This window comes from Amblyomma americanum, chromosome 11 (assembly GCF_052857255.1).
Source record: "Amblyomma americanum isolate KBUSLIRL-KWMA chromosome 11, ASM5285725v1, whole genome shotgun sequence".
NCBI classification, from domain to species: Eukaryota; Metazoa; Arthropoda; class Arachnida; order Ixodida; family Ixodidae; genus Amblyomma; species Amblyomma americanum.
The window spans coordinates 1,301,398-1,312,928 of record NC_135507.1 but is presented as its reverse complement, the minus strand read 5'-3'; the positions used below and the strand labels follow the sequence as shown (position 1 = coordinate 1,312,928).

Here is an 11,531-nt window from a genome sequence, read left to right as displayed (position 1 = left end):
TGGTTTGGCCATAAGATGGGTATATGTCGCCATGGGCATCGAAGGGAAGAGGTCTGTTGACCAGAGAGATGGAAAGAACTGGGCTGGTGCACGAAAAGGGTGGTCCTCCCCTCTCCTCATGCCACGTACGTGGCCGACCTCTTCTCGTGACCCGGAGTGGAAATTCTGGGCAGCGCGGCCTCCTCCCACTGGGATTGGCAGCAGAGTTGGTCCTCCGGCGGTTTATCTCGACTGCACACGTATAAAATGCACGCAGCGTTTGGTTCTGGGTCCCCGCGAAGAGAACAGACGGAGCTGGACTCTTCGGGGAGCCATATCGAATACATGAGCGGGTTAAATTATGTTTCTGTCTGCCCCAGCAGACTTATTTGTTACGATTTCCTTAATGACTTGTGTCGTTCGGGGAAGGTTTCTGTTCTGTTTGTACTGAGACGAGATTTCTATATGGGACACCGCTCGCCCTCTGGCCGGCGACCTGAGTTGGGAGCACAGCACCACGCCGTTGACGACAGAACCTCGGGCATATTGGTGCGCTGGCTGGTCCTAATGAACGGGGACCCAGATCAGTTTGACCTGGCGGCCATTCGACTGGTGTTGGAATTTTCTTAGAGTTGTAATGGGTGCAGAGCCTTTGGTGAAACTTCTAGTTGCTGTCTTGGAATCGGAGGTTATGTATTTGGCAGTGGTGCAGAAGATGGTCAGGGCTCTGGCAGCCTAGCTCTTCTTTCCGCTATGTTTTACTGATCGCCGCTGAGAGCAAGGGAGAACCGCGGCCCAGGCGTACGCGTGCACCGCGTCTTTGTCGATATGTTTTATTGAATCATTTTTGCTCGCGCCCTCGGGGTGTTCTGGACGCATATTTTTGGGCAGCCAGAGGAGGGATTGTTAGAGATTTGTGGATTTTCCGTGGGATAAGTCGAGTGGGGGTATGCGATCCGTGCTTTGCGAAAGACAGACCTCCCCGTCTCATTCCGAGACAGTGTTTCGAATTGGGAGTTGAGATACGCGCCTCAGCCATTTAGGCCAAAGTGTTATGAATACCCATCTGCAATGTACCTGGTTACGTTCAGCGCTGTTTTATATGACAATTTCTTCCCGTTCCTTGGCATTGAGAGATAGGTACGGGTTGCTCAGAATGAAGGCCTGCACCAGTCTCCTGGTTTCGGCTTCCTTTACTCCTCTATGTTTATTCGAGACTCCGCGGATGAAAAGTGCGGTTTCATTAACTGCGTTTCTAATTTTCTTGTTTGACTCTTCGGGTTTCCGCCTCGGGAATGGTTATGTTGGTGAGCTGGTGTAACGTGACGACTCCATTCCATTTTTGAATTTCCCGCCCTTCATCGTGGCTGAAGTGCCCCGCGTTCGCTCTTCGTTTAGGGCATGGCGTCACTCGCGCCAACGGTGAAGGGCGGGAAATTTAAAAATGGCATGGAGTGGGTGGCAGTGGCAGAACCGTTATTTGGTACCGACGTCGGTTGGGGATAGGTCTTCGGAAGATGACGTCAGTGGAGACAGCTCAGAGCAGGGCATCCCACGAGTGGGATACAGGATGCGACGGTCTGGTTTCTGCGTGTGTCGATTTGCTTGATGGTGCCTAATACGTCTCAGATGTCGGCGGGCGTACACCGAAAGCGGATAGCATCGTCCGCCATCAGTTACCCATGCACGCGTCGTGCCTTGATCAAGATAAGCACGCTTATCTCGTCCCCGAGCAGGAAGGTCGACTGCTCAAGGGTGTCACAGGACGCCTTTCGCTGCATGTAAGCCCTGAAAGCAATTGCATGAAATTGCGGCGCTGTGTGCACAGGATGCGGCCTTCATAGAATAGCAGCAGGTGTATAGGAGCGAAAGGTTGAAGGGGTGACAGAGCGCAGTAACCAGCTTTGGCTCAAACGCTGTTAAAAATGTACAAAATTCAGGGCATACAGCTCTGCTCTGAAGTTGCATAGAGGCGCACAAATTGGCAAGAACAATTCATCAGATGATCTGACACAGGGGATGACCACGGCAAACATTTAGCTTGCGTTGAGGGCAGTGAGCTGGTATTTATTTTTTGGCTCGCTTAGCAGAAACTATGATCATTATTTTCTCTGTGTGTGCACGAAGGTCATTTTTAACAAAGCTCTGCACACCTGTAGAGACCTGACTGCCAAAGGACTCGAAGGCAACACATCTGAACTCAAAACATTTTAATCTCTGCAGTTGTAGCCTTGCATCGTACAGGACTGAGAACATTGTTGAATAGTAGCACAATGGCTTTCAGATCTTTGTTTTGTAGTCACAAGACTCAAACCCACAGTTCCACTCAGTGTCAATGAATGCATTTGTGGCAGTTGCCAGAAGGCAGACCCACATTATATTACAAGAAACATCCATTTGCAGCAATACCATTGGAAATGTATGTACCGCAATCTTGCGGAATGTTGCTCTTCACTACTGTGAGCGGATAAGAATGGTTTCACCCCAGCAGAATGCACCCAACTTGCAACCTCCAGGAAATTCACCAAAACTACACATTTTTCTTATTCGGGCAGGTCATAGCAGCTGCAACATCTGCACTAGTGTTATTTACACCAAGCTCCTATGTACAAAGGCAGAAAAGCGTTACCTGCAGCGTTGACCTGCAGGAGCATATTGGACGGTGGTGTCATGGGTTTAGATGAAATACTGTAACGCTTATACGCAAAAATAAATTGGCAAGCTACCTCTTTGGTTTTTTTTTTTAAATCTGCATCTTCCTTGCTTAGTAAGCATAAACTTTTCTAACCACCCACGTTTGAAACCACAGGTGGAAGTGCTGAAGCTCTTTACAAGCCAGAGTGTGCAGACATCTTCTTGGCACCTACAAGTTTGATTTTTCGCCAGGCTGCAACAGAGTCAAAATTTTCGCCCTTAACCATAGAAAACAATTAGAAGATTGAAATGACTGATTGTGGGGCAACATCATGCTACACATGCACCCCTGCATGCTGAATTTCTGCTACTCTGCTGCCACACCCACAAGCATATGCAAAAAAATAAAAGTAGCATACAGTGTGAAAGCATGGCATAGTTGGTATGAAAGCCTAATTCAGAAATGAGATGGGCCACACAAAAGCACAACCTTGTTGTCTGGAATGTGGTATAAGATGTAAGAGTGGTGAACATGAATATTTACACACATATATATTAAATATGTACAGCTTCCAGGCAGTGTGTCACATGTCCTGGAATGCTACCTTAAGGCCTCTGCATGAAAAAAAAATGGAAGCTGTATGATGATGGGTCACGTCAAAAAATTAAAAACATATTGAGCAGGGAGGAAACTGCCGACCCTGCTCAGTCAGTCATTCTGAGCTAGTTAACGGTCACCTGCGAAGTTTTCCGAGACCGGAGCCTCAGCCACTCGTGCTTGGCAACTCTAAGAAGGCACAGCACGGCTAGCAAATCCGACGCCATGACCATATAAAAGACAGTGTTCCAACCGAACTGCAATATAATCCCCGCTAGGAGGGGACCTACGGCAGCACCTACGGAACCTGTGCCGTCGATAATGGCCGTCACCGTCGCCAGCGCCTTCGAGCTGCCGGACACGGTCGGGTGTGTGCCGAGCTCTGCGGAGACGGCAGTTGTGATCAGAGCGTAAGGGCCGTTGATGAGCAGGCCAGCGATGCCCTGCAGGGCGAGGTTCATGATGAGGCTGATGGTGCCGAAGTGTTCGTAGACGAACATCATGGGCACCGCGGCCACGAGGAAGGCTATGCAGGTGATGGCGCTGGCTCCGGTCCGATCCGAGAGGTATCCGGCGAGGACGCCGCCAACAATGCCGCCGAAGTCGAACACCGTCGAGATGAAGGCGGAGTCGGCGGAGTCGAACGTGGTGGACGCGTGGATGTAGAAGGGAAGCCAGAAGAGGAACGTGTAGCTGACCAGCTTGGCGAAGAAGAGCGCCATCGAGAACTCCAGCACGCCGGGGATGCACAGCGCCTGGCAGAAGGTGACAGCCTGCTTCTCGCTCTCCCTCTTGAGCCTGTTCTCCAGGAGGCAGCGCTCCTCCTCCTCGTTGAACGTCGAGTCCTCCTCGTCGTCGGGGCGGACGACGGTCGAGGACATGGAGGTCTGCAGCGAGGCCGAGCTCCGCCTGGGCGACTCGCAGCCCACTTCCTCGGGATAGGGCGTCAGGAAGAGCACGACCAGCACCCCCACCAGGCCGCATATGGCGGCGGGGACGACGAAGGACAGGCCCCAGTTGTAGGTGACGAACTTTCCGGAAATGTAGGCGCCCAGTATGTTGCCCACCGAGGTGTGCGCGTTCCAGACGCCGAAGATGAGGCCGCGCTTCTTTCTGCCGAACCAGTTGCCAACGCAGGTGACGACGCTGGGCCAGCCCGTGCTCTGGAACGCGCCGCCGAACAACTGCACGATGAAGTAAAAGGCGAAGCTGTGGATGCCGAGGCTGTAGCCCATGCCGAAAACGTGCGTGCTGAGCGCGCTCAGAAGCATGCCGAGCCCGAGGAAGTAGCGCAGGTGCATACGCTCCGCCACGAACCCGCTCACGTACATGCACGCGGCGTAGGTGAACAGGTAGATGGAGTCCAGGTACGAGAAGAGCTGCGGCGCGTCGTGGCCGCCGAACGGAGCCCAGTTGCACCACGTACGGCTGTTGTTGGTCACGACGACGACCGACGCGTCGGGCGGGGCGTACCGACAGTCCTGGTGGAGGACAGACTTGACGACGCTCAGAGGCCGCCGCGTCATGTGGTAGCAGGTGTACGCCAGGAACGTGGACAGCAGGATGAAGCCGCGGTAGCACGAGAGCCGCCGCTCGGGCGACAGCGACGCGCAGCACTTGCGGAAGGCCAGCTGCAGCAGCCGCAGTCCGAGCGGAGCCATCGTTTCGCTGGTCATTTTGCTGCGGCAGTGATGAGAGACTGCGTGCCGTTGCGGGCCGCTTTCGTCGGACGGACTACGACACGCTCACAGAGAAAACTGGCATTGGATCGGGGGCGATAAATACTGCGGGGGCTCGGCTGATAGCCTATCCGTCCGTCCGTCGGTCGAACGCCGTCGCCTGCACACGGCACTCTCGCCAGATGACTAACCTTGTGACCAGAGGGAACGAGAAGAGAGAGTGTGTGAAACGCCTATGTTGCCTATGTATCGAAATTGAGGCAAAAAAAAAAACGGTCATTTCCGCTTGGAGCGCTGCGAACGTTATCGTTGGATAGATAGATAGATAGATATATAGATATATAGATACTTGAGGCCTTGCCCTTTGTAACGGGTGGGCACCACTAGATTGGGCACCCGGACCAAAAAACAAGAAGATGGAAGCGCACAAGGAGAGAAAGAGATACAAAACGCACAGAAAAGAAAAAAGAAGAAAAAAAACACGCAAAGGCTAAAGTCAGGAGGTGGGGGCGGGGGGGGGGTTCGCTCATCGACCTTGTTCACTTCCGGCTCTGCGGTTATGCTTGGAGGCGGCGCAACCAGCGCGCTGTGTAGTGTAGTGGTTAGTGAACTCGCTTCACACGCGGAAGACTAGAGCTCGATCCCCGTTAGGCGGACAGTTTCTTTTTTCATTTTACCCTAAATCACATTATATCTTATTGCAAACAAGCCGTGCTGAAAAAAAGTCAACGAAAACCGAAGATTGTGCAGCGTCGCCTCGCGGCTGCCGCGAACTTCACGCTCCCAGCATAACGCCCGGAAGTTCCGCGCCACGCAGCGCCAATTTTGAATGCGCGTTTAGAGCACACCCGACGATACTTTCCTAGCTCCAGTCTGTGCCTTGGCAGATCAGTAAGACGAACACGCCCAACAGAAAGTTTTGCGAATTGTTTAGTTCAGCTTCACGCCTGCCAGCTGCACAAAGTGCATCACACATACGTACGCTGTCACTTTAGAATGTGAGCCAACACATGCGCACACGAACTGTTTATTATAATGGCTTTACTCTTCGTATCAAGCGACAGCTTGCGCCATCTAGCCTAAGATTTCCTCTTTGTTAAAATTTTTCCTCGCTGTTTCGCTTTTAAAATATCTGATTTGACAACCAACTTTTAGGTGCACGTTTTCTTCTTTGTTATGGTGCGTAAGCTGTTGTTATACATAGGTTATTATGTGGTATTCTTCTTTGAATTTTTTTGCCGTTGTTTTCGTTTCGGTTTTAGTCACTGATTTCTACTAGGTGGTTGCATCATAGTTTTACTATCACCTAGAGTACTAGTTAACTGTACCTAGAGGGAAAGCTGGCGACGCTGCACCTCAGCCACCATGGGTGCTCAAAGCATCATGGGCCAGTAAACTACTTGGTGCGGGACAGTCGGATTTTTGCGGGAACACAGAGTGGCGTTACTGAAACGTTCTATTCCGTCCACGGCGCGCCCCGCGCGCAGACGACTTTGGCGCAAACGTAGCGCGCAAAACCCATGTTAGCGAAAACGCAACAGCACACGACGCCAATAAAAAGTTTGTTTTAGAAATATCATTAAAAAAACCTCTTAAAGTGTTTAAGGAACAACGTTTTTTAAAATTTATTTTCAAAAGTGCACCGCGAAATACTAGTTTTCGTGGTATGCAACACTTGGCCGATAGGAGAACAAGCCAGCTCTTATTTTGGGCAAACTTCACAATCACATGCTTTTCCGCTTGTTTGCTGCAATTTGCAGAGAGAGAGAGAGAGAGAGAAAAAACTTTATTGTTGGAGAGGATTTCGGGGCACGCCCCTGGGTCCCCGCACAACCCCACTTCACTCAAGTGTTTGTCCCTAAGGTCCATAACACTGGCAGTCCGGCCAGTGGCAATGGTCTGCACAGCCGTGTCCTCCAAGCGCGACAGGGTCTCCCAGTCCTCCCAGGTCTTGAGGTCCTCCAGGCCGCGCGGGGGAGGGTCCGCCTGGCAGAGGGAGAGGATGTGGAGGGAAGAGGCGAAGGGTTCTGGGCACAGGGTGCAGGCAGGAGTGGGGAAGGAGGGAAGATAGTGGGCTAGGGTCAGGTGTGAGGGGAGAGTGTGTGTCTGTAGTCTGCACCAGAATTTTAGGGAGGGGTAGGTTGGGAGGTAGAGCTGGCACGAGGCTCTGTAGGCCTGCGTCAGCAGTTAGTAGACAGGATATTGAATGTTAAGGCATTCTGATTATCGAACGTTTATTTTTGCATTATTTTTGTCCAAAAGTTGCAGTTCCACAGTTGGTAGCTCTCCGTCCCATGATGCTTAGAGCGCCCATAGTGGCTGAGGTGGTCTTGAGGAAGCTGCATTAGGGTGGCTAGAATAGGTCCACGCAACCTCCCATAGACAAGGTGCCAGCTTTCCGTATTCCCGCTCTCTGAAGCGGGCGCTAGTGATGCCACTGGATGTTAGATGGCGTCTGCCGAGTGTTTCAATGCAAAAATGGCAAAAAGTCACCTCTTTCGCCCTTTCGTTGCCAGTTCCTTGCATTGTTCTCGTGTAATGTCTGCTCTTATATCAAAGGAATAAGCAAGCTGAACGCAAGAAATATGAGCATTGTTTCGAGATCCCTGTAATTTCAGAGAAACCGAGGTAAACAGGCATGCAGGAGTCACCCTGCCGCGGCAAAGGGCTACGTGCATAGAACACTACGTTCTTGTATGTTTCTTGTTTTGCGAGCATAAAGGAGCACTAGTGGAATGACGATGAGGCTATCTGTCATCTAAAAACAGAATTTCCACGTAACAAAGAGAAGGTGAACGGTGGCGTGGAAAATTCTAAAACACTGTACTCAAAGAGCCGCTAGTAATACAGCTGCTGCAGTTTCAGTTTCGAGTTGCAGGCTGCCAATGTCTCGTCGATGGCGGGTGATGTTTGTTGCTTTAGGGTGTCATTCGCTTTCCAGACGTGCTTCTAGCCTAACTCCATAGCACAGCCGCCTTTCGGTTGCACAACGCATGAGAAACGACTAATGAGCAGGACAAATGCTGCAGCGCACGTGATAATCAGTGCTAGAAGTCAACTTCACCAAGCATCACGAAAAAAAGGCCATTCAGGCATAATTTACTATAGTACGAAACAGTACTTGATACACTAGACCATCACAAAAGCAGTAGCATACCTTCCGAAGGCACTAATTAATTTAATTAAATTTCGCACCAGAATGCTAAGAAATACAGGTAAAAGAGTTCATATAACGTCCCAAAACGACTCGGGTTATGAGCGATGCCATAGTGGAGGGCTCCGGAAAATTTCGACCACCTGGGGTTCACACAGTACATGGGCCTCAAGCATTTTGTCTCCATTGAAATACAACCGCCGCAGCCGGGATCAAACCCTCATCTTTCGAGCCAGCATGCTGAGCACTGTAAGCACCGAGCCACCGCAGCGGCTTGCTACGAAATAGGTTACTCTACAAGATTAGATCACATGCATCATGCACGTCAGCGGCGCAGGGGGGGGCCGTGATCTGTCTTCGCCTTAATTGGGAAAGACTTCAGATATTTACAAAAACAATACAGGTATTGCACTTGGTGCGACCACCCATGTGTCATGCATCTACAAAACGAAATTCACAGCTGGAGTACCTTTTACATTTTATTTCATAAGCTCACAACAGAACGTAGCACAAGGTATTCCAGGAAAAAAAAAAACATCATGAAACTGTATGCGGAAAGTGCAGCCTTCAATTACTCAATGCCCTCAGGTTAGATGCAGCAGCATGATAATCAAACAAAATACCAAATAATGCGATTTTTCTTTTTAGCATAATCGGCACAGTACAATGCCATCATCAAAAACCTCAACATCCATAATGCCCAACTAGACTTTGTGTGTCACGTCCTTGCCACACAAACATTAATGCAGTAACTGTTTAGTGTGATCCCACATCCTTGAATTGAAGAATGGTCGAATAACAGAGCTCTATGGCCGAGTCCAAGAGGGCCCGCCATCCTTCAAAAAGACAATGAATATCCTTTCCCTAGTTATTTCTGGATGCAGCTAACTCACTTAAAAATTTGCTAGACTTGTATATTAACATGCAAAGAAAATATTATTTTTTTTACAAAAGTCTCCAAAACTTTCCTCAGCTTTACAGAGAAGCAGAGAAGAGGGAAGTGTTGGCAGTTGTTTTTGGGTGACTGCAGATGGTTGGGAATTTCCAAGTGGTCGGTACATCGAAGGTTCCACGCCCAACTGCGAGGCCTTCTTGCGCTGCCTGTGCTCAGCAGACTCGTAATGATCGAACGCATCCTTGGAACACGGGAAACTTGGAATTTTGCATATGTCGCATTGCAGGAAGCCTGCGAGAAATACAAGCAGTTTCAAGTGGCAAGTCAAGCTTCAAGCCGCTAAACACTAGCAAGCGCACACACAGAGTAAATATAGAGCACCAACAAACCATTGATAACCTTTCAATCATCCCTTGGCCGCACCACAGATTAATGTGCATTTAGACTTCACTGCAGCCCTTGAAATGCTGAAATAATGCTTCTATAGTTGAAGCTATTATACGGAATGGAACCATAAGTGCTAATAATATTTGTGAATCATGCGTTTTTCCCCAGTACATTGATTCCATTGAATGTGTTCTTGGCGCTGGAGAAAAATCAGCCAGTGAGTGAATATTGTCTTTTTTCAGTGTTCATCTTTAGAAATATAAGGCAGTATGACTGGCTAGCTGCAATGCCCAGTTTCACCTAGAAAAATCATATATTTTCTTCCTTGTCCTTCAAGTTTTCCCTCAGACAAGTTTTTTTTAACCAAGCCTTCCTTTGCTTTGCTTTCTGTTTAAGCTGCCAAGAAAATGGCCACCTTTTGCATGATTAGGGTGCAAGAAAACGAAAGGGTGAAGAAGTTCAATGCATGTGCTTTCCTGTTGAATACTCTTGAAAGCATGTTTTTTACCCCTGACTGCATGCTCTTGTATTGCATGTTATACCTTTGCGCCCTCCCTGCTTGGACCTAAGCAAAAGCCTGCAGTTTTGTGAAAAAAAAAAAAGTACTTTCTAGCAAATTACGTTTTAAAAATTTTATCCTCCTGACGTCCTGCCTGGTGTGGCCACTGCTCAGCAAAGTGTTGCTAACCAGTCACAGCAAAGGTGAATAATCAAAGTGCCTACCTCACCTAGGACATTTTTCCTACACAAATGGAATCCAATGCAATGCAAGTGTCAAAATGCACTGCAGTTTCAAGACAGCTGTATTTACCGCTTTGTGCAGTACTTGGCTGAGGTGTTGCAAGAGCAATTGTCTTCATCCCAGAGGTCAGTGCTTCTAGTCCAGACAATGGCTGCTTCTTTGCCATAGCCTTGGCGTGCCCTGCACTGGCCAGATGGGCTTCCAGTGGAATGGGCCCTGTGAATGTCATCTGACATGCCTCGCACTTCAAGCATGCCTGGAAAATGGAAGCACTTTGGATTTTCTTCTTGTGCTTCTCAGACTCCAAGTGTTGCCTGTAGGGGTCTCGCCCGGAGAACGTTTTTCCACACGGCGTACAAGCGAAGGCGTTCATTGTTTCCAAAGCTTCTCTTCTGCAAAGTCTGTGGAAGAATATTAACAGCATGTAGCAGCCAGCTTACACTTACAAGTTCAGTTCTGAGCGTGCTTAACAGTGGAATAAAGCTACCTACAACAGAAAGGTTATAATGCATGCTCATGCAAATTCACTCAGCCTGTGTCGCAAACAATCCCCAAGGCATTTATCCACAATAAAGCAAGATAATGAAAATTTTTACCACACCTAAAATGGCAAAACCTGAAACAGTAACAATTTGCATGGCAATAACAGCAGCTGCAGTAAAAGTAAAGCAGCCAACAGCCAAGACAACAGAGTTGGAACAAAAGAGAAATTCTGAGATATAACTCGCAGTACTAACATTACTGTTGCCAAATTGGACCCCAATTTGTTGATTGACTGAGATTTTAGAGAGAGAGGAGGATGGTGAATCAGATTGCTGCCAGGCCTTGAGCCCCGGTCGCCACTGCTTGCGCTTGATCGGCAGGGCTAGAGCTGCGCATCAGAGCCTCTCACTGCTCCACTTGTAATGCAGAAAGGTGGAAAGTAGGGCGAGGTGAATCAGACTTATCGCACATACAATGGCTGCAGTTATAATGAACGCTCACTTGTAACGAACAGGGATGGTGCTATCATCAAAATATCTATTAGGGCAACGGCACTGCGTCTCAGCTATAGTGAACAACTACGGCTTCGGCTCTTCGATATATTGAACGAGGGGGTGCCATAAACTCACCTCTGCAGTTAAAAAAACTCTCGATTCCCGCAAGAGACTGAAAATAGTTTCTTTTCCCCCGTAACATAGCTCCGGAAAGAACATGCTGACCAAAAAAAAAGCGATCAAAAACTCTGCATTGGAAATGTAAACTGCCAGCCAAGCAGGCTGTGGTCAGTAAGTGCGTCCATGTGGCCAAAGTGGAAGGGAGACTACTGCCATGGCCACTAGATCAAGCAGCGCGAGTGCTGCTGCTGCTCACGGTTGGTGATCAACCAGTGGCAGCAATCATTGGATACCGTACAGATTGTGGTCACATGGCATGCATTGCCTGCATAATGAGCTTCTCACATCCTGTGCTGCTTTGACACG

General features: G+C 49.1%; 2 protein-coding genes across 6 annotated transcripts in view; both read right to left on the bottom strand.

The window, feature by feature from the left end:
* Positions 1-2,174: 2,174 nt before the first annotated feature.
* MFS16 (major facilitator superfamily transporter 16) lies at positions 2,175-5,100 on the bottom strand. The gene has a single exon (XM_077644593.1). It carries the CDS (start codon positions 4,885-4,887, stop codon positions 3,337-3,339), a length of 1,551 nt encoding a protein of 516 aa, XP_077500719.1. The 5' UTR covers positions 4,888-5,100; the 3' UTR covers positions 2,175-3,336.
* Positions 5,101-8,510: 3,410 nt separating this feature from the next.
* Positions 8,511-11,531, bottom strand: part of LOC144110392 (uncharacterized) — an 8,172-nt gene continuing 5,151 nt past the window's right edge. For 4 of the 5 annotated variants that reach the window (XM_077643244.1, XM_077643247.1, XM_077643245.1 and 1 more), the window contains exons 2-3: positions 10,138-10,469; positions 8,511-9,230 (exon numbers count right to left, since the gene is read on the bottom strand). In XM_077643244.1, coding sequence (XP_077499370.1) covers positions 8,962-9,230; positions 10,138-10,469 — 601 coding nt within the window. In that variant the 3' untranslated portion in view covers positions 8,511-8,961. Of the gene's footprint in view, positions 9,231-10,137; positions 10,470-10,805; positions 10,968-11,531 lie in introns of all 5 variants that reach the window. The other variant, XM_077643248.1, reaches the window with a different exon arrangement.